This window comes from Prionailurus bengalensis, chromosome D3, assembly GCF_016509475.1.
Source record: "Prionailurus bengalensis isolate Pbe53 chromosome D3, Fcat_Pben_1.1_paternal_pri, whole genome shotgun sequence".
NCBI classification, from domain to species: Eukaryota; Metazoa; Chordata; class Mammalia; order Carnivora; family Felidae; genus Prionailurus; species Prionailurus bengalensis.
Window position 1 is genome coordinate 31,612,773 of NC_057356.1, and position 23,020 is coordinate 31,635,792.

A 23,020-nucleotide genomic window follows, 5' to 3' on the forward strand; every position below is an offset into this window, starting at 1 on the left:
TGTAGACAGTCTTAGTAGCACTGTTCATGATAGAAAAATATTAGAACAGCCAAAACGTCTATCAAATAAAGATTGTCAAATAAATAGTGGCACAGCCATACAAAGATGCTAGGCAGACATTAATGAGAATGAGGCAGTTTTATATGTGCTGATACAGAATGATTTCCAAGGTACACTTTTAAGTAAAATGGGGGAAAAAAAGAGCAAATATAGAATATTCACTGGTGTTTCAAAAATTATATATATAGGGGTGCCTGGGTGGCTCAATTGGTTAAACATCCAACTTCAGCTCAGGTCATGATTTCACAGTTCATGGGTTCGAGCCCCGCGTCAGACTCTGTGCTGACAGCTCAGAGTCTGGAGGCTGCTTCAGATTCTGTGTCTTCCTCTCTCTCTGCCCCTCCCCCACTCATACTTTGTCTCTCTCCCAAAAATAAATATTATACACACACACACACACACACACACATATATATATATATATATAATTAGGGGTGCTTGGGTGGCTAAGTTGGTTAAGCATCCAACTCTTGGTTTTGGCTCAGGTCATAATCTCACAGTTCACGGGTTCAAGCCCCGCATTAGGCTCCACACTGACAGTGCAGAGCCTGCTTGGGATTCTCTTTCTCTCCCTCTCTCTGCCTCTCTCCAATCCCCTTCTCATAATAAATAACTAAACTTAAATTTTGTTTAATAAAAATTATATATATAATTATATAATACTACAATTAAATAAACAACTTTATATCATTTATTATGTGTCAGACACCATTCTAAGCACTGTACAAATACTCATTTTCACAAAAAATCTAGGAAATAGATACTAGTACGGTAATTGAACTAGTGAGGAAAATGAAGCACAGGTCATATTTGCCCAAGGTCACACAACTAGTTAAATAAGAAGGTGGAATTTGAACAGGTCTCCCTGCCCCATGAGTGAGAAAGACAAATGCGTCAGTTTAGACCACTGAGACCGAGGTCATTTAAAAGTACTTATTTAAAAAATTTTTAGTTGTTTTCCCATTCTATTAACTGTATGCCCATGTCTTTTGCCTATTTTCTTATGGATTGTTGCTTTTTTTAATTAACATTTAAAGCCCCTTTACAGTGTTGTAAATTTCTCCCCAGCTTGTCATTTGTCTTTTGACTGTGGTTATGCTTTTTCCACCCAGAAAATTTTAATTTGTGTGTATTTGTACGTGGTTGAATTTATCAGTCTTCCTTATAGGACTTCTTATAGGAGTTTTTGTTTTGTAATTTGAAATTAACTGAGGGGTGCTTGGGTGGCTCAGTTGGTTAACCATCCGACTCTTGGTTTTGGATCAGGTCATGATCTCACAGTTCATGAGATCCAGCCCCCCATCGGGCTTTGCGATGACAGCGAGGGCCTGCTTGAGATTTTCTCTCTCTGCCCCTCCCTTGCTCGCTTGCTGTCTCTAAATAAATAAGTAAATAAATAAATAAAGAGATTAACTGAAATTGTCCTATATGTTCTTCTGGGACTTTTATAATTTCATTTTTAACCTACAACTCATCTGGAAAATATCTTGGGATAACCCATGTTTTCCCCACTAAAATGCCACATTTGCCATATACTAAATATGTATTTGGGTCTTTCCAGAATCCATTTTGTTTCATTACTTTTTCATAAACCAGTCTCATCCAGGCTATCTTCATTGAGGTTGTTATAGTTGAAGTGGCCAATGAATCACACCACCAATTTCTTTCCACAGGTTTCCACTGACAGATGGGAGATTAAATATGAGCTTCATATGTTGCTATGTTGCTTCCTAGTACTTCCTGTCCTGAATTAAGACTGCAGCCCGGACCACAAGTGGCCCATGGCCCTGGTACGGAGGGGAGAAGGCCCAGAGTTGACTTCCCTGCCCAGGGGTTGGGGGTGAGGCTGAAGGTGAGGTTGCTCTGCTATGTCTCTGAGGGCTGGGGTGTCCTCACCTCTCTACGGTGCCAGGAGGCCAACAGTTGGAGCCTTGTCTTTGACACCTGGCAGGACCAGCCTCCCTCATTACCTTTTCTCAGCACTGTCCTGGTGACTTATGCATGGCATTGTTCCATATCAACGTTAGAGTCAATCTTCCACCTAAAAAATACTTTGTAGGTATTGTTACTGGAAAGCCATTAAATAATGAGATCAGTTTAGGGAGAACTGACAGATTTAATTACTGGAATTTTTCTTCAAAAGGTCTTTCCGCTGTAATGCAAAATACGTATTCCTAACCTGCCTCCATTCACACGCTAAAATTGGGGGTGACTACTTAAAATCAACTTTGTCACAAAAGCGGTAATAATTGTTCAATATTCACAAAACTCTAGCGCAATTAAAAGGACATGTAAAATTCTAATAAAGATATATGTTAAGTGTAGGATTTTACCCTTTAAAGAAAGGAGGTGCTAGGTTGATGGAGGTGTGCTAAGGGGGGGGGGGCAAGAGCAAAGACGTGGCAGCTGGACAGTTAGCTGCAGGCCCAGCTCCAAGCGCAGCTGGAGGGTTGAGACCCTTCACTGTCTCTGTGGAAAACCCCCAACCAACAGCGGTTGCAAAGCATTAGTCTTGGGGGGTCACCACCAGGCCCGCCTGTGTGATTCATGGTACAGCTTCCTGCTCAGTGGCGCGGTGGGCACATGTCCTTCTCCTATTCAAGCTTCCTTCTGTGTCCTCCAGGGAGACTTTAAAGTCTCCTTCCTGTACATTTTACACATTTCTTTATACTTTTATTCCTAGGTGTTTCATCTTGCCTTCCATTATATTCTGACTGTCCGTTATTATTTTTTTATATACAGAAAGGCTATGGATTTTTGTATATCAATTTTGTACCAGTCACATGACTGAATGCTTATTGTTCATAATTTTTATTTTATTTTAATTTTTTTAATGTTTATTTATTTTTGAGAGAGAGAGAGAGAGAGAGACAGAGAGAGACAGAGTGTGAACAGGGGAGGGGCAGAGAGAGAGGGAGACACAGAATCCCAAGCAGGGTCCAGGCTCTGAGCTGTCAACACAGAGCCTGACGCAGGGCTTGAACCTACAAACTGTGAGATCATGACCTGAGCCGAAGTCGGACGCTTAACCAACTGAGCCACTCAGGCGCCCCTATTGTTCACAATTTTTAAAGGAATCTCTTGGAAACACACATCAACAATTTAATCACCTGTATGATCCATCTCATCTCTTCCCCTTGTTCACCTGCACAGGTGCCAGCAGGTAGGCCATCAGGACCACACCATGAGACAGCTATGGTGTAAACAGGGTTGCCTGTTCCTGATTCTAGTGCTTTTACATTAGCAACATTTGCTTGTGGCTTGAGATAGGAATACATCATTTTATTAGGGGCGCCTCGCTGGCTCAGTTGGTAAAGCATGCAACTCCTGATCTCAGGCTTGTGAGTTCAAGCCCCATGTTGGGTGTGGAGCCCACTTAAAAAAAACAAAACAAAACAAAACAAAAAACATCATTGTATTAAACAGGGGTCCATCCATTCCTATGTTATTATTTATATACTCTTGGTATTTCCTTTGAAATATTAAGACATGGAAACTTCAGTGATGATGCATTCATTCATTCAAAACATACAAAAACCTATCATAAGCCAGCACTACTTTAGGCAGAGACTTCAGAGGTAAACCAACCAGCCCTGGTCCCTGCCCTCATAGCACTTCCAATTGAATGTATAGAACAGACACTCAACAGAGCACCATTCAACAGTTACTCATTAGTCAATGGGCCATCTTCCCTGAGGACCTGAAAGGCAGGTAAGAAAGGTCCCCCTGTGGGGAAAGTGTCCCTGTGAAAGAGAAGGTGTTGGGAGGCCCACTCTCCAGTGGCCTTGCCTGTGGAAAGCAAGTGAGGGGAAAGCAGGCTGGACCAGAGGGATTAGGTACACCTGGCCCCAGCAGCAGAACAAAATGGCCTCTCTGGATGTTTTAATAAAGACAGTTGCCAAAGAAGCTGCTGGAGCATCACCTTCCAAGACTGAGGACATAGTGCTCCGTCCACAGAAGTGCCCTCTGCAAAACTGTACCGCAGTCAAGTGGCGCTGGTGCCTGCCCCCTCTCCCCAGCAGTCCTGCCCCCTCACAGCACGGATGTGGAGGATGCCTGCTGAGTCCATTCAGATGACGAGGGTGTTTCTGGTCCTGCCTCAAAGCTTCTCAGGGCCCAAGCCTCACATGTGGCAAAGCATAAAATACTGCATTTCCTCACACTGATTCCTACACAAGGGCAGTTTTATGGATCAGCCACGACATAAGGAGAATCTGCTTGAACCAAGCAGTGTCCTGTCCCACCTGAAGTCATAGTAAGAAAGTTGCCATAGGCTGTGTATGCCAACCCTGTTTGTAGAATTAAATACAATCGCTTCCATGTGCTTATATGTATTTTTCAGGTTAGGCACTGGCTGTAAGAATAAAATTTATAACAATGCCAAGGAGGACCAAACGTCCAATTGTGCTTTCATCCGCCTAGCTCCTCCTATACCTCAATGCCACGCTCTCAAAGCCAGTGCTGCTCAGCTCCATTAGGCATAGGGCCACCCACCCCACATGGCTTCCTGTCCAAACAAGTCCATCGCTCTGGCAACTGGAGGTAAGTTAACATAGGCTCTCATTCTGTTTCCCTAAATGCTCAATAAGCTCTATCTGCTTGTAATCATTTGGTGTGCATTTGAAAACTTATAGGATTCTTGGTTCCAGTATGCCAAGACCTTTGCTTGGGCATAAAGGGGAGTGCCCATTTGAGACTAAAAGAGTTTTCTAGGGCGCCTGGGTGGTTCAGTCAGTTAAGCATCCCAACTCTTAATTTCGGCTCAGTCATGATCTCACAGTTTGTCAGACTGAGCCCTGCATCGGGCTCTGCACTGACAGCACAAAGCTTGCTTGGGTTTCTCCCTCTCCCTCTCCTCTCTCTGCCTCTCCCCCCTGCTCTCTCTTCCTCTCGCCCGCTCACAAACACACACTCTCAAAATAAATAAACTCAAAAAAAAAAAAAAAAGAACTTTCTAATCACAGAAAGATCAATAGTTGTTGGACTGTTTCCATTCATTACATGTAATTATTTACCAATGTGGCTGATTATATGAGCTTGTTATACTGGCAGCAGTTTTTCATTAAGCATCACTTTGTTATCTTCTGCTGCATAACAAATTATCAGGAACTTAGTGGCTTAAACAATAAGCATGTATGATATCAGTTTCTATGGGTTGGGAGTGGGGGGCCTGGCTTGGCAACCCAGGGTTGGACGAGACTAGGGTTTTGTCTGAAGGCTCAACTGGGGAAGGACCCAGTTTCAAGCTCAATTACATGGTGGTCCACAGTATTCACTGCTTTTGACCTGCTGGACTGAGCCCCTCAGTTCCTAGCCAGTTGTTGGTTGGGAGCTGTCCTCAGTGCTTTGCCACAAAGACCTCCCCAGATGGCATCTCGTTCCATTAAAGCCAGCGGGAGTCTCTCGGCAAGACGGACATCTCTTTGTAATCTAATCATAGAAATGACACGTCCACCAATGCTGAGGTTAGAAGCACATTGCTCAGGTGGAACGATTACACAGGCCGTGAACATAAGGAGACAGGAATCATTTTGGGCCATCTCAGAAACTGCCCATAATGCCCACCACACCCATCACTCAAGTCATCCTTATTTACAAAGAAACGATTTTTAGAATATTACAGCTCTGAACATTTTTATCTGCTCATTCTCTTATCCAAGCTATAGGAAATGGTATAAAAACACAAAAACAAGTGAGCTATTTCTTTAAAATAAGTATTTGAATGGTTTAGTTTCACTGCTTTAATATGTCATTGGCCTGTTTAAAATGACAGAGTAAGTAGCAATATCAAATAATTTCCATAACCAAGGTCCTGTAGGGTTCAAGGATTTAGGAAGGTCTGGGACAAGGAGCACTGTTTGTAAGGCAGCATGACAGCACACAGGGGAGCTGGCAGGACGCTGGACATGTGTGGTTATGAGAATCACAATGGCATTTTGAAATTTAATAAGAGCTGGTTAGCCACCTAAAAAGATACAACTCGCACACAATTTGAAAAGTAAACTTTATCAAACTCGCTGGTCAATGAGCCGGCGGCTGGAATCCGAGGGCCAGCAACATGACACCCGTAGATCTGAGCCAGCCTGGGCATCCAGCATGAGCAGCTGCCAGGGGATGTGTCTTTGAGAAGAATGATGCATTAATTCTCACTAAGTGGAAGATGTTGGGAAATAGACTTTTCACTTCAGAACAAGGTTTTCATCAAACCTCTATAGAATAACAAGAATCCCCCATGTTAAATATAAAATTTTAGAAAATGAGTACTGAATCGAAAAGGGAGGAAAGCCACTCAATAAACAAAGAGAACAAGTTCATATTTGTGAGACATAGCCCAATTTAATTCTACCCAGAGATCCGTGTCCCATAAAATATATGTATCCTATGTATAAAATCATCCCTGAGTTTAATTGGAGACTAAAAACAGATGCCCTCTTACCCGGTCTCATTTCTGGACTAATTAAATCAGTAATGATGCACATTAATCATCCCTGAATTCTACGGAACTTTGGGTCTTGCCTGCTAAATATCTTGGCTGGCTGAGAAGCAGGATCGTGTGTCAGATGTGGGACCCAGGCGGGACACACTCATCTGTGATCTCAGGGTCACTTTACAAAGGGAATCAAATTTTTAAAAGAAGACATATACCAATGTTACATTTTCTCTATTTCCAGAACAGTTCCTATTATCTGCAACTGGGTACCCAAGTCAGAAACACCAAGGTTCGGATCCCAGCCCTGGCCTGCTCATCCACACCAGGCCATCCTGCCCTCCTGAGCCCAGAGCCTGCTACTGATCTGCTGGTCTGTCCCCAGACATGGTCACAGGTACCTGGAGGTTGCAGCAGGAGGGAGGCCTTTGATCCTCTCTCCCCCAGGCCTCCCTGCCAAGAAAGGGTCCATTGCTATGAAGTTGATATGAATTTAGGGTGACAGTCATGTAAGGCACTGAGACACTACCTGCCACATAGGAAGCACTCAATAAACATTTACCTATTATGATGAGGAACAGTCCACAGGAGACTGGTGAGAAACTAGGTAAGAAATCTTGGGGAAACCTGGGATGCTGTGTACTGGGGTTGGTGAGAAGCATGGCTGGGCCTTTGGATCAGGACGATGTGCAGAGAAACTTCCAGAACAATGAATGTGATCATCATACATGCATGGGCTGACCAGGTCTGGGGATGCAGTGGTCAGAAGGGCAGCTAGGTGTGTGGTCACACAGAGCTTACATTTTAGAGGGAGATAATTAACTAGTCAATAAGTATGTAAGAAAGGGTCAGGTAGAGAGAGGGTTGTAATGGGAAGTAAGCAGTGTGATGTGAGATAGTCAGGGTTCCTTTGGACACAGCGGTCAGGAAAGGCTCCCCAAGGGAGGGGAGGAAACAGCCATACCAAGATCTGGGGGAGAGCTTGAGATGGCAAGGGCCCAGCAACTGAGAAGGCCCTAGTGATTGAGCCAGAAAACAACAGCCACAGAGCTGGTGCAAGTGGTTGGAGGGGCAGCAGTTGAGGCCACAGAAGAAAGCAGAAGCCAAATGACCAACAGCTGCCCAGGCCAACAGGAGAGTGAGTGTGGGCTCAGACTGCACGTAATGTGATCATACATAGTGAAACCTTGGATTGCGAGTAACTTGTTCTGCAAGTGTTCCGCAAGAAGAGCAATCCTTTCTAATAAGTCTTAACTTGATAAAACAAGCGAGGTTTTGCAGTACGAGTAGTACGTGATGCCAAATGTCACATGATCACAACTGAGCCAATGGTCCTTCTCTCTCTCCCTTGCTGTGGGATTGTGGGTGATGATCTTTCAAGCTCAGATGCTCGGTCTCAACCTGCAGCAGTTGGCAGAAATCAGTGATTTTTGGGGCGCCTGGGTGGCGCAGTCGGTTAAGCGTCCAACTTCAGCCAGGTCACGATCTCGCGGTCCGTGAGTTCGAGCCCCGCGTCGGGCTCTGGGCTGATGGCTCAGAGCCTGGAGCCTGTTTCCGATTCTGTGTCTCCCTCTCTCTCTGCCCCTCCCCCATTCATGCTGTGTCTCTCTCTGTCCGAAAAATAAATAAACGTTGAAAAAAATAAATAAATAAAAATAGAAATCAGTGATTTTTCAGAACGTTGGAAGGTGCCCATAACTGGCACTAGTGTATTTTTTGTCACTTCAAAGCACCTATGGACAGTCCTTTGCTTTTCCATACAAGAGTACACCTAGGAATGCTTTGCTTCATTCTAAATCAGGCTGCCTGCAGATATAGATCCTTTCCTCAGCTGCCTTATTGCCACTTACATTAAATACAGTGTATGATGAGTTTATTAATACTGTACTGTAGTCAACATCCATGCAAGTGTATACAATGGCCTCATTCAGAAAAATATTGAAAAGAAGAGTGATAAGAAGAAGATGATTATGGTGAAAGAAAGAAATCATTGAGAAGTACACAGTGGCCAAAATTGCAAGATCTTACAAGAAGTCTACATCTGTATCTCATCTGCAGAGGAGGAGAAAAGTGTGGAGGAATCCCTCACTGCAAATGAGATCAGGAGATGTGTAAAATGTGGGAAACGGAGCAAAATTTTGTACAAAAGCACCACCCAAATAAGGCTGTAGCAGTGCGAGCAATGAATCTGCTTAATGACAATGCAATGTCACATTTCTGTGAAATCCTCAAAAGGAGACAAAAGCAAGTGTCATTGGATAGGTTATTAAAGTTGCACGAAAAGAAAAAGATTCCAATGAGCCAATAGATAGCAGTGATTCCGTTAGTGATAGTAAAAGTCACCCCACACAATAACCCTCCTCTCTTGTCTCCCTCACACCAGCCACAAAGGTTTTCAAAAAGGTAAATGCAGGTTAATTTATTTTTCTTTACATTTTGTATTTTCTTAGTTTGTATCATATTACAGTATTGTAATCACTTTTATATGAATATTTTTGGGTTGTGGAATGAATCATCTGAGTTTCCATTCTTTCTTATGGGGAAATTCTCTTTGATATACAAGTACTTTGGAATACAAGCATGTTTCTGAAACACATTATGCTCACAAACCAAGGTTTTATGGTATAAGCAGAGGAGCCTTGGCTCTGGTCTACCTTTTTACAAACTGTAACTCTGCCTGCTGGTGTAGAAGGGCTTCCTGAGGCAAGAGCACCAGCAGCAGTGTGGGGAGGGGACAAGGACAGCGGTCCTTGAAAGGATGGTGGCCTGGGCCACAGTGGCCACCTCTGGACACAGACTGAAGGACTTCTGTGAGAAAGGTTCGGTAGAGTCGATGGGGATGAGGGTAAAACACCCAAACCTAGGGTTTTAGCTAAATAACTGGATGAAAAGTGGGGAAATTTATGGAGATGAGGAAAGCTAGAGAGAAACATATGTAAGGCAGGGAGTGAATCCAAGTTTGAGATGCCTATTTGATAACCAGGTGGAAATGTCCAGCTGAGCCTGAAGCTTACAGGAGAGTTTAAGACTCAAGATATCAATCTGGGAAGGGATGGGAAAGAAGGGGAACCAGCTTCTAGATGGAAACCTAATCAGGGGTTGGTAACTTTGCCCATTAGATGCTTTTCCACACTGCAGATCACAGTGAAGGGAGCCAGTGACTGGAGTTGCTTTACAGTGATGACTGGCTGCAGTCAACCACTGGTTCACATCCAACTGTTCCCCAAATTCCAAGCATCAGGTTTCCAACACACGGAAGGGACAGGAAGAAATGCATACCCATAAAAGCATATGGTCTGGGAAGGAGAGTCACTTTTAAAGTTTTTGTTTGCCTAAACCTTTTTTTTTTTTTTTTTTTAACCTCCTGAGTAGAATGTAAAAGGCAAAGTGATGGTTACACAGAAATGTAACAATTCTTAGGAACTGAAAGACCAGGGCAAATATTTTTAAAAAGCAGTGCCACCATTTCAAAATTTTTGAGGCTGAATGTTGTCAAAAATACGTGTTCAAGCATGAAGTCACCGACATTTGATGTATGAACTCTAAAACTGGAGTAGGACAGTATCAGTAACAGCAACAACTGTTTAACTTGTGAAAAATGTTTTTATAAATCTCTAAGCCAGAGAAATCAGGTAGAAGAGAAAAGAAGAAATGTTTTCCTGTCTCCAGCTCACCATCGCTGCTTCCAAACTGCTGTAGATTTAAGCCATCTAGGCAGCTTCTTACACATTCCACAGTCTTTCTACTCCATCAGTAATATCCAACTGTGATCACCCTAACCCATTACACAATTGCTCACAATCTGGAATTTTGTTGCTCCAAAGACCAAGGCTATTAGCTAGGGCTCGGGGACTTAACAGTAATGGTTGAGAGGCAATTAATAATCATGTTCCTCCTGGGTAAAACCAGGTATCTGTGTCACCTTTTCTACCTCACAGCTCAAGATGACATAAGGGGAGGACTGTTCTGCCCCCTCAGCAACTCACTGCCTTCCCACAGGCACCTGCTTGTGGAGCATACCTTCTATGCGGTGTTCTGGAGCAGCTGTCCCATCTGGCTTTAATTACAATAAATGCTATCTTAAAATACATCAACCTCTCCAATGTATTTGCACAGAATATGAATTCTGCTACTCTGGAGAAAAATAATTTCTTTAAAAGTACACTTCTGTTCTAATCTGGGCAATTAGCTAACAGAAAGAAGGACCAAAGAAGGAATTTCTTAGAGGAAAGGAAACTGTGTAATGGAGTGGGGGGAATCACAAAACAGACCCAGTAGCTTGAAAATAATTAGAATAAAGCAATATTCTGATTTCTGTATTACATGATATAAAAAAAACAGGTTCAATGGAAATGGAAGTTTATTTCTGGTTATACCACATTAAAATACATACCATATTTATTCAGAGTATCATAATCAATGCAAAAATAGAACTCTCTTGTCCCCTATAAAAAAGTTAAGTACAATACTGTGGGCTACATACATGATATTTTAGTCAGGTCTTCATTCAGTATTAGCTTCTCAAAACAAACAAAAATCTAGTTATCAAAACAATCTTAAAAAATATATACAAAAGAATACTGCAGTGTAAAAATAAAATGAAGTTACCAAAATATAACTTATGTAGTTTACTTTGCATAAAATGTAGCTAGTTAATTTTTTCAAGAGCTTCACCCATGAGTCGAATAGCAACACTCTTGCCTTCATCTGTTTGAATAACCAGCAAAGCTTCAAATCTGCCTGCCGACTTTGGTCTGAACTGCACAGGCATGTTGATATAATGCTGGGCTCTGGAAAGAGAAAGGAAAGGTCGTCGGCCTGGTGCTACAGCAGCACGTGCATCACCCACCACTGTAACCAGCTCCGTGCATGGCAGGGTGCGGTCGGATTTTGATGGAAGAACTCAGCGGAGTTATGTTTGGTTTAAATTTGGTTCTCATTTCTTTAATGATATTATTTAACAAGAAACTGGCACAGAGAAGGGGAAAATCTAAAACCTGATTCAAATAGTATTGCATATATATTCCTGGCCATCCAAAAAAATAGGAAAAGGGAAACAAGAGGTCTGTTCTATTGCATGTGAAAGTGTTCTGTCCGCAGGCAGGTAGCCATCTGCCCAAGAAAGGGCAGAGGAACAGGGGACCCCCGACCCTCCTTCAGCAGCACGCTCAACTGGGGAGAGTATGAACCCACGCCACTCGTGCTGGTCATTAAGAGGGCTGTGCAGGTTCTGCTCCACCAGCATTCGTGTGAACTTTTATTAAAAAACTGTCCTGAAAATTTATTTTTAGATTACGTTTGACCATTGAACAACACGGGTTTGAACTGATGTACACACGGGACAGCAGCATTGGCAGTGAGGGAGTGGGCATGAGCCTGCTCAGACTGAGTATGGCATCTAGGTCACTGCCATCAAATGCTGCCAAGAGGCCAGAGCTTGATGTACTATCATTTTCTTGATAACAATTTCTTTTCTCTCGCTTACTTTATTGTAAGAATATAGTACATAATACATTTAATAGACAAAAGTTATGTTAATTGACTATGTTATTGGTAAGGCTTCTGGTCAACAGTGGGCTATTGTAAATTTAGTTTTGGGGGGAGTCAAAAGTTATACACAGATTTTCTACCACATGGGGGTTGACACCCCTAATCCTTGCTCTGTTCAAGGGTCAGCTGTATAGAGGCAGGTAATGAGTACCCTGTGTTTAAAAGTATTATGTTGGGAGGTTTCTGTTCACAAAACCAGGTCCCAAGAGTTTAAAATACACCTTTATCCTCATGGTGAATGAAACTACATAAAGTTCATCAAAGCCTATGTGATGTCACTGACTTTCAGTCTTGTTTTGAGTGAAAATTAATAGCTTTCAGACTTCCCTCAGAGGGAAGGTAGTTCATCCCTGAGTCTCATTTCCAAACTACATGTCTTAAAGTTCAGCAATCGGAACTGATATATGCTTTTGTTTCCAACACATTTCCTGTGTACAGTGTTAACTTTTGGGTATATAACTGCAGTGGGCTAAAAATTTAGAAAACAGTTTTAGTATTTCAAAGCCCTTTTCCTGGATATAACTGATAATGCAGAATTTTAAAAATACATGCATACGTACACACACACACACACCAAATTTTTAAGTCTGGGTTATTTTCCCCTAGTGCATTATACCCTAATTTCCCATGTCCAAATTTAAAAACACAGTACCTAGTGCCCGGCACTGACAAACTACCATTTTCTCTTTCATGTTAGCATTTCAGTACCCAGAATAATGTAGTACAATTTGCCAACTTAAGAGGCTTTATAACTTATGAATTGCTAAAAGTAATAAAATATCCTGAAATAAATCTGACAGATCCCATCATTAACAAATTTTAATATAGAACACAGAACTGTTCTATATTCAACTGAGAAAGTGTTTTAAAAATGTATTATGATAAACATATATCATCTGTTTTAGACTTACAGATACTCTGAATAAACTTCAACGCGATTTAGAAAGAACTATAAAATTTAACATAGTTCTAGAACACTTCAAGTAACATGGATATATTTACCATAGTACCTTGTACTATTATTAAAAACTGCTTTTAATCTCTACACACACACACACACACACACACACACACACACAACTTTAAACGTTAAAGGTAACAGTAAAGTATGCTGAACCCAGGGGACAGGTCTAGCTCAAAATCTCTTACCAGGTACCAGGCAAGGGCTACTGTTACGGCACAGGCACACAAAGAGCAAAGATGCTTTAAGAGAGGGACACGGCAGCTGTGAACATGCATTCAAACTGCCTCCTCCACTGCCTGCCCCCATCTACAGAACCTGAAAATTCTATAAGCCATCATTTTTCTTTTCTTTCTTTTAATTTAAAAGGAATACTCTTGGCACAGCCAAGGCACCATCACAAAGTAACAAACTGCTTGGTTCCTGTGTGTGCTGGTGAGAAGTAACAACAGCTCAATGACAGCACTGTCCCTGGCTGTGACTTTTGTGAGAAAGCCCTCTGGAATGAGACAGCAGGGTCTGGCAGGTCAGCAGCAGGAGCCTGCCAGGACGCTGGGTGCATGCAGACGTGGGCACAGGAGAGGGGAAACATGTCACTAAAATGTCACAGCAGAGATTAAACTAGAATAAAACAATAGGTTAACAGAAGAATGCTTTTCAGGGCTAAGTGCGAACATGAATGAATTCTTTTTATGGAGATATGATAGAGATAGTCACCTAGACCCCCCAAAACGACCTTTACAGAAAAACTGATAATCAGGGTTTCCTTCTCCCTATTACCTTCCTTATAATCTATTGCTTTAAGGGGGTATATCCCTGGGGCGCCTGGGTGGCTCAGTCGGTTAAGCGTCTGACTTCAGCTCAGGTCATATCTCATGGTTCGTGGGTTCAAGCCCCGCATTGGGCTCTGTGCTGACAGCTCGGAGCCTGGAGCCTGCTTTGGATTCTGTGTCTCCCTCTCTCTCTGCCCACCACCCCCACTCACGCTCTGTCTCCCCCCGTCTCAAAAATAAATAAACATAAAAAAATTTTTTTAAATAATAAAAAAAGGGGGGTATATCCCTAACACCCATCCATGTTCCCCGCCTCTGCACTAGACAAAACCCCCGGAACCTCTGGGTGAAGCTCTTCTGGCCTATTTATGTTGCGGTTCATATCCCAAAGGCCTCGGGGCACTTTCATGTGTAAAAGCAGCCCCATCATGCCTCACAACTGCCCCGGGGAGGTGCATACTTGTAGTAAGGCACTGATTACCTCATGTACCCTAGAGATGAGTAAAGTCACATTATTACTCTGGAAGGGTGGAGCTAATGGTATCATAGAGCAAAGAACCATCTAATGAACAAAAACGCCACTAAAAGAAAGCTGGGAACTGCTTTTCAGATTCTCAGAATAGATTGTTCCACCTGCCAAAGCAAGCTAATCACTGCTCTCCCCCAGCACTTGTATTTCATGAGCCCCTGTTCAAAGTCAAAGTGCCTAATATTTGGGATAAATACAAAAGCACTCAACACTTACAAGAAGAAGCACCATTATTTCAGTTTTGTGTAAAAATTTTCAAGTGAGCTACTGTAGCAAATTTTTGCTTCTGCAAAGTTGAAAGAAGTCATTCTTAAGTATAAAGAAACCAGCTTTTCTGCTTTACTTTATGTAAAATTTTAGCCTGTGGAGGAGTCAGGAGAGAAGTTTTTCTGTGACCTGGGGTGTACTTCACTTGGTCTTCTCACTCATGTATTTAGCAGCGTCCATCTACTGTAACAGTCTAGCACCACCTGTCTTAAACCAGTAGGGCAAAGGCTCACTGACTGGAGGTCCACAGGCTGCTGGGAGTCAAGGACTCAAGAGTAGAGAAGCTGGAAAATGTTCAGTTAGTGTTTTTTGTTTTTTAAAGTTAGGCCTTTCTGGGGTGCCTGGGTGGCTCAGTCGGTTAAGGGTCTGACTTCTGCTCAGGTCATGATCTCACAGTCTGTGGGCTTGAGCCCCGCATTGGGCTCTGTGATGACAGCTCAGAGCCTGGACCCTGCTTCAGATTCTGTGTCTCCCTCTCTGCCCCTCCCCTGCTTGTGTTTGGTCTGTCTCTCCCTCTCTCAAAAATAAATAAACATTAAAAAAAAAAAAAACCAAATAAATGAAGTTAGGTCTTTCTACTCCATGTGGCTGTTGAAGGGGTTAATGGAAAAGCATGGACATGCAGGCATCTGTGGTGTTCCATCAAAATCTGTGGGGCTGGTCTTCACAGACCGCCCCCCCCCCCCCCCCCCCGCCCCAGTAGGCTGGCTGAAATTAGGGCATTGTCAGTACTGCTGACGATGTCACCACCTGCTGAGCATCTCCCATAGGGCCAGGTGCTGACACCCACAGATGGCTTACGTCAGCCTCCTAAGGAGCCCAGGTTGCCAAGAGCACTGTATTTCACAAATCAGGAAACCTAGGCTTAGAGACATGAAGCCTATGATAACTTTCTAGATACATTCATTGTTTAATTTGCAGTTTGTGCCCTTAAGTCAGTCCCCTGGGAGGCAAAGGGAGTGCCAGAACCTCAAGTACAGGAATAGCAGGTTTGGAGGGAAAAGAAAGAGAAGGAGACGAGAGAAGGGCCTCCCTCGCACCAGTGTCTTATCTTTTCAGGATCTAGAGATACGTGCAACTTTCCAGAGTATGGCACTGCTGGCCTTAGTACCTCAGGAAGAGGCAGTCCTAGACTAGTCCTAGGCACAGTGGTCCAAGTTTTCATGCAACATGTTTTCGGAGTCATCTAATGCTAAAATGAAATACCTTATGATTAAGTAGCTTAAAGATTCAAAGATGAAGAGAAAATTATTCTTCAGTGTTAAGTCCAATAGAACCCTACTATTAAACCGGTTTGAGATATCAATCTAAATGTATATCATATGGAAAATGAAAAGTAGCAACGATTACAAGAAAATGAGGCCCGGATTTAAGAACAATATAGGGTATTTGAAGAATGACAACTAGAAAATATCATAATAAAAGTTTCCCCAGTTAATCTGGGAAGGTTTTTGTCCCAATTATTGAGAATTTAACTCCTTGATTCTTAGCACAGTGAAAATAACATTTAAAGCAGGAATTATTCTAAAGTTAATCACAAGATGATTAAGCTTCTATGTATTTATGTGGCTGGCAAAATACCAGATAACAGGAATCATATGCTAAGTCCAAACCACTGCACAAAGTTTGGGTTGCTAGACAGTAGAGCACACTTATGGGCGGTCGTGAAATGATTTCCCTGCAGGCTCCTCAGCTCTTTTTAGTCCTGAAAACAAAGTCCTGCACTAGGATGAGAACATTTTGATTTATAATAAACTCACCTCAAAGAATATTTTGAATGTTTGACGTAGAAAGGCTCTCTGGGACTTAAAAACTTCAGCTGGAATTTAATATGAAACACTTTATGAAATTATGCAAGTTAGATATTTGAGCATACTTAAAACATTTCTTTAATTAAAGATATTTAGTAAATTTAAGTGTAGTCACAAAATTAGGTAATTGCACATGAAAACAAATTTCAAAGAATTTCAATATGAATTTATCCTAGTTCTGACTAGAGTAAATGCTATCCAGAAATATGTTCGTATAATGGTACAGAAGAAAGAGAAAATGAGAGAAAACTTTAAAAATGAAAATATGAAAACAAATGCTAAATATTTTCAATTCTTCCCATGAGTATCTTTCCAAATGCAGTATGAGTCATTTAAAAAATTAACTCATTATTATAACTTAGGTATAATCTATAAAACAAGCTTCTAAATTATTAGGAAAATATTTATAAAATAGTTGAATATATCCACTTTCCCAAAGCCCACAGTACTATTTCCAACTTACAGAGTGCGTAATGAAAGAATTATTTCGCAAGTTGACTTTCAGCGTCCTTGATTCCCCGACCCTAGTCGGCAGAAACTGATATACATCTTCTGGGGCATAAACCCCACGGTGAGTCAAGTCAAGCTGCCTGCTTTGGAAACATGTTGAAAAGTTAACCATTTAAATTCCACAGTAAGTTAGGCTATATACATTAATCTTGAAAGTGTTGATTTGTGTTTTCTCTCACAACTCAGTTAGAAAATAGTTCTGTAACAGCAACTTCACTAGTCTGTGTGAAGAGAAAATGCCCACCAGAGCACTCAAATAAGGTGTGGGATCAGCCACAAAGTGGGACAGGACAGTACCCCTTTCTCCTCAGGGGGGCTGGGGCTCTAGCTCCCCACTCGGCTCCCACTCAATGCATCCACAGGTGTTCCTTTCACCTTAGTCCATTTCAGATGGACCACTCCCAGTGCAGTCCACGGGATGATCCCCATTCTTCAGGACAGACTACCCTGAGAGTGGAACACAAGCTCTGGCCTCTTGGCAGCATTTGATGGCAGTGACCTAGATGCCATACTCAGTCTGAGCAGGCTCATGCCCACTCCCTCACTGCCAATGCTGTTGTCCCGTGTGGCCTAGCCCTCAACATCCCTAACTGTTCTTCCTGCAGTCTCCCTAGGCAATCCGATCTCAGTGATCCATCGACCTGACCCCATGACTCCCAGATCTGAGCCTCTGGGCAACATGCCTATCACCACACAATGATATGTCACCATAAATACAGACTAAACCCGGGATCTTTCTCCTCAAACCTGACCCTCCACTTGTTTTTCTGAGAGCCAACTTTGACCCCCTTTCTCTCTCAAGCCCTCTTACTCAACCCATCCACTGAGTCCTTCAAATTTTCTTCCTCTATACCTCTCAGATCTGTTCATTTCTCATCATTTTCCTTGACACTACTTTAATCCTGGTCTGCTTAATAATAGCTTCAGACTTGTTTTACCATATCTACCCTGGCCTCCTCCTAATCAGCCTGTACCACAGACAGAGGATTTTTCTATAAATACTGAAATCTGATCATGTCACTCAGTGGTTTCCAACAGCTTCCCAAATAAACCCCCAAATTAACATCTGACATGCAAGGCTCTGTGTGGTCTGCCTCTGCCCATCCACCCTCTGGCCTCCCCTCACATACTCTCCCTCCCTCTGGGCTCTAGGCCTATGTGCTGCCTTTGGTTCCTCGGGGGCCAACGATCCCCACAAGCCAGTCCTCACAATGCTGGGAACTTTTCCTATGCTCTTTACCTCCATCATTTCCACTCATCCTCCTCAACTTAAAGGTCCCATTTCAGGGAAGCTCTTCCCAGGTATCACACATCAAGCTCCCTGTGTCATGTTTCCCATGTTTCCCATGTTTCCCATTTATTTCCTTCCAGTCCTTTCCACGAGTTGTAATCAAGCCTGTTAGTGAGATAATTTGTTGATGTGCTGCCTCCTCCTCCAGGAAGTGAAGTCCATGGAGGCAAGGACGAGGGCAGTTCTGCTTCCACTACCTGGCACATGGTGTGTGCTCAGTAATTACGAGATGAGCAGATGAGTAAAACAGCATCAAAAGAGTGTGGTAAGAACACATACTCTTTAAAGGAGCCTAATTTCTTACAAACACATTATTTACTCCTATTAGAAAATAAATGACCACATTTATATTAAATTTAGTAGGTATTCAACATATATTTTTCTTATAAGCATCTTCCTCCAGAACAAAGATCTAAATATTAGTTACTTAAGGATTGTAAAAAACATGTGTATTAGGTAAAATACTTAAATATTTTCATCACAGCTGTGCAAGCTACTGGTATAAAATACACATTTTAAAAAGTTTTTAAGAATCGGCTTTTGTACAATGTTTTTGGGAACATAAAATGGTATGGCCACTTCAGGAAAACAATTTGGCAGTTTGTTTTAAAGTTAAACACATACTTTTAAACAGTGTGCCTGGGTGGCTCAGTCAGTTAAGTGGCCAGCTCCTGATTTCTGCTCAGACATGTTCGAGCCCCATGTCAGGCTCTGTGCTATCAGCACAGAGCCTGCTTGGTATTCTCTCTCTCCCCCTGTCTCTCCCCTGCCCTGCTCACACTCTCTTTCTCTCTCTCAAAAATAAAAAAATAAACATTTAAAAAATTAAAAAATATAAAGTTAAACACATGCTTACCATGTGACTCAGCAATTCTACTTTTCAGGTATTTTTACCCAAAAGAAATTAAAAAAATATCTCCACAAAAATACACACAATAGTGTTCATAGCACCTTCCTTTATAATGGCTCCAAATGAGAAGCTACCCAAGTGTCATCAGGAAAATGAATAAATTGTGATATGTTCACATAAAGCAATACTCAATAATGAAAAGGGACAAACTACAGACATACTCAACAACACAAATGAATCCCCCAAAATTATGTGTGGTGAAAGAAGCCAGACTCAAGGGGTGTGTATGTGTATGAAATTCAACAAAACCAACCTATGCCAAAAGATGAGAACAGAACAAATATTGGGGTGAGGGCAGGGCTGACTGCAAAGGGATGTGTAAGAGCTTTCTGGGTGAGAGAAATGCTCTGTCTTCACTGGAGTGGTAGCAATGCATGGAAACTCATAGGTAAGGTCACTGAGCATTTTACTGTATATAATTATATCTCAGTAAAGTACTGGAAAATATGTCATAAGAATGACAAAAACAACATACCCAGGTACGAGAGCAGAAGCCTCTGATACAGCTGGTCTCCGGGGTTTAACTAAATTATCTAGTTTAATGAGAGAGTTTGTGGAAATTTCTGAATTTTCAGGCTCATTTTCTGTTTTGACACTCTGTGTAAAAAAAAAAAAATCACAGGGTGGGGGATGAGAAATCAATACTAGGAAAATATCTGGAAATTTACCCATTTGAATTCTACTATTTCCTTCTTAATTTTTCAAAGAAAACTTAAGATTTTTAAATTCCCTAAATTGCAAACACTATACCTTATACTGTTCAGTTTCTTTTACATATACACACACACACACGCTCTTAATCAAGTCAAACATAGATTTCATAGACCCAAACCCAGACTTCAAACATGCCAATCAATCAAGGCAAATGAGAAAATTAAGATTACAGGGCCAGACAACAGAATTAATGAAATTAGAATACCAGGAAAATAGTCTGCACTTTCAGGACAGTTTTCCATGTCAGTTTCACTTAATGTTTTTAATATATACACATAAAAATTTACTTAAATTCAGTGTAACACTCACTTGTCCAGAGAGTTGAAATCTCAAGGTATGTTTCATGTGAGGCTCTTTAAGGGGGTGACACTCAACATCCCAAAACTGAGCATAATCTCCTCTATCTCTGGGCAAAAACATGATGGAGACCTACAAAACAACACATCCAGGGAAGAAATTTAGACCCAAATCTCATGTACCTGTAATTGGTATACGGTTTTGCACTGGCTAGTTTTGCTGCTAACTGAAAAAGAATTTGAACAATTCTACTTTTGGTGGTCTTGTTACTATATACCACATCCAAAATACATTTTTCTTTAGATTTCTATGTAACATATTCCTCAAAATGTAAATGTTATTTACATTATCAAAAAATTCTAGAGCTGTATTGTACAAGACCTAAATGAGGAAGGTCATCCCAGAAACACAATCCAGTCTTTCATTACAATGCTTATGGAACCCTCTGCTGGCCATGCAGTAAAGGCCTAATGCCCAGAACCAGTTACCCTGACCACACATTTCAAAGTTATACATATGAACTGTATGAGTACAACCTATAAAAAGCTCAGGATGAGAAAGCTGTAATATTTAAAAGTAGTATCTTACAAAGTTTACCAGTGTTAAGTGCTTCTTTTATCAAAGAATTTAGTGTTAAAAATACTATTAGTTAGGTTAATCACTAATCAGTATCTTTGGATCTGAACTTAACATTAAAACTCTTAAGTGACCCTAATTTGGATCACTAATTATACACATCAATAGTTGTGCTTTTTGGTAGTATTTCCTTAAATGGTCCCAGAATGATGTGCCTTACTTAGGCAGGAGATGTAGAAGATCTCCCCTAACATAAATTAAGTACCCAGACCTGGAATTCAGTTAACAAATGTGATCTGGCAGTATGGTAAGCAAAAAACAAAGACTTCATGGAGGTTTCATTTCTATGTCTGGTACTATGTGAAAGGAGAAATTCCCAAGAGACAATCTAGTCCTGCATCCTTGTTTTTCCTTTCTCAAAGCTTCATTGAGACAGAATTCATATACCATACAGTTCACCCACTTCAAGTGTGGTCAGGGTTTTTAGTATATTTTCAGAACTGGGCACCCACCACCACAATCTGATTTTAAAATATTTTCAACAATCCAAAATGAATCCCCATACCGTCAGCAGTCATTTCCCACTCCCCTCTCTCACTCCCATGTCCAGCAAGGACATATTTACCTTCTGTCTCTACAGCTTTACCTATTTTACACATTCCACATGCACTGAATCATATACTATGTGGCCTTTGTGTCTGGACTGTTTCACTTAGCATGTTTTTTCAAGGTTCATGTGGTAGCACATTATCAGTGCTTCATTCCCTTTTATTGCCAAGTAATATTTCATTGCATGGACATACATTTTGTTTATCCACCTATCAGTTGATGGACATTTGGGTTATTTCTATCCTTTTTCTCATTTTTAATTTTTTTTTTAATGTTTATTTTTGAGAGACAGAGTGTGAGCAGGGAGGGGCAGAGAGAGAGGGAGACACAGAATCCTTACCAGGCTCCAGGCTCTGAGCTGTCAGCACAGAGCCTGACGCGGAGCTCGAACTCATAGACTGTGAGAACTCAGCTTGAACTCATGACTTGAGTCGAAGTTGGATGCTTAACTGACTGAGCCACCCTCTATCCTTTTTGGCTGTGAATATTTGTGTATAAATTTTTGTTTGAATGCTGGTTTTCAATGTTTTGGGATATATGTCCAGAAGTGGAGTTGCTGGCTCATAGGGTAAGTCTACATTTACTTTACTGAGGAACCGTCAAACTATTTTTCATTGCAGCTGTACCATTTTCCATTCCCACCAGCAATGTACGAAGGTCTTAATTTCTCTGTATCTTTGCCAACACTTATTACTGTCTGGTTTTTGAAATCAGTCATCCTGGGGCATGAAGTGATATCTCATTGTGGTTTTGTTTTTGCATTTCCCTGATGAACAGTAATTCTAAATATTTTTTCATGTATTTACTGGTCACTTTCATATCTGTTTTTGGAGAAATGTCTATTCAGTTCTTGTACTCATTTTTTTTAAAGAAAATTTTTTTTAATGTTTTTATTTATTTTTGAGACAGAGAGAGACAGAGCATGAGCAGGGAAGGGGCAGAGACAGAGGGAGACACAGAATCGGAAGCAGGCTCCAGGCTCTGAGCCATCAGCACAGAGCCCGATGTGGGGCTTGAACTCACAGACTGTGAGATCATGACCTGAGCCGAAGTCGGACACTCAACCGACTGAGCCACCCAGGTGCCCCTCTTGTACTCATTTTTTAAACAGGTAATTTGTCTTTGTATTATCTAGTTGTATACATTTTGGATACAAGCCCTTCGTTAACATAGGACTTCTAAATATTTTTCTCCTATAATCTGGGATGCCTTTTTGCTTTTTAAAAATTTTTTTCAAACGTTTACTTATTGTTGAGAGACAGAAAGACACAGAGCGTGAGCAGGGGAGGGGTAGAGAGAGGGGGAGACACAGAATCTGAAGCAGGCTCCAGGCTCTGAGCTGTCAGCACAGAGCCTGACACGGGGCTTGAACTCACAAACTGTGAGATCAAGAACTGAGCCGAAGTCGGTTGCCCAACCAACTGAGCCACCCAGGCGCCCTGCCTTTTCACTTTCTTAATGGTATCCTTTGATGTACTCAAGTTTTACATTTTGATAATTCATCTATTTTTTCTTTTATCACTTGTGCTTTATTGGTGTCACATCTAAAAAAACCAAGGCTTAACTCAAGGTCATGGATATTTACTATGTTATCTTCCAAGAATTTTATAGTTTTAGCTCTTAACATTTAGGTCTATGGTGTACTTCAAGTTACTTTCTGGATACAGTGTGAAGTAAGGGTCAAACTTAATTTGCATGTGGGTATCTGTTGTCTGGGCACCATTTGTTGAAAATA

At 41.4% G+C, this 23,020-nt stretch overlaps 1 protein-coding gene across 2 annotated transcripts in view; it reads right to left on the reverse strand.

Moving 5' to 3' along the window:
- Positions 1-10,829: 10,829 nt before the first annotated feature.
- The window catches only part of CEP192 (centrosomal protein 192), a 127,769-nt gene continuing 115,578 nt past the window's right edge, over positions 10,830-23,020 (reverse strand). The window contains exons 42-46 of one of the 2 annotated variants that reach the window (XM_043559424.1): positions 20,113-20,232; positions 19,565-19,686; positions 16,842-16,968; positions 16,328-16,386; positions 10,830-11,277 (exon numbers count right to left, since the gene is read on the reverse strand). In XM_043559424.1, the coding sequence (XP_043415359.1) occupies positions 11,136-11,277; positions 16,328-16,386; positions 16,842-16,968; positions 19,565-19,686; positions 20,113-20,232 (570 nt within the window). In that variant the 3' untranslated portion in view covers positions 10,830-11,135. Of the gene's footprint in view, positions 11,278-16,327; positions 16,387-16,841; positions 16,972-19,564; positions 19,687-20,112; positions 20,233-23,020 lie in introns of both variants that reach the window. The other variant, XM_043559423.1, reaches the window with a different exon arrangement.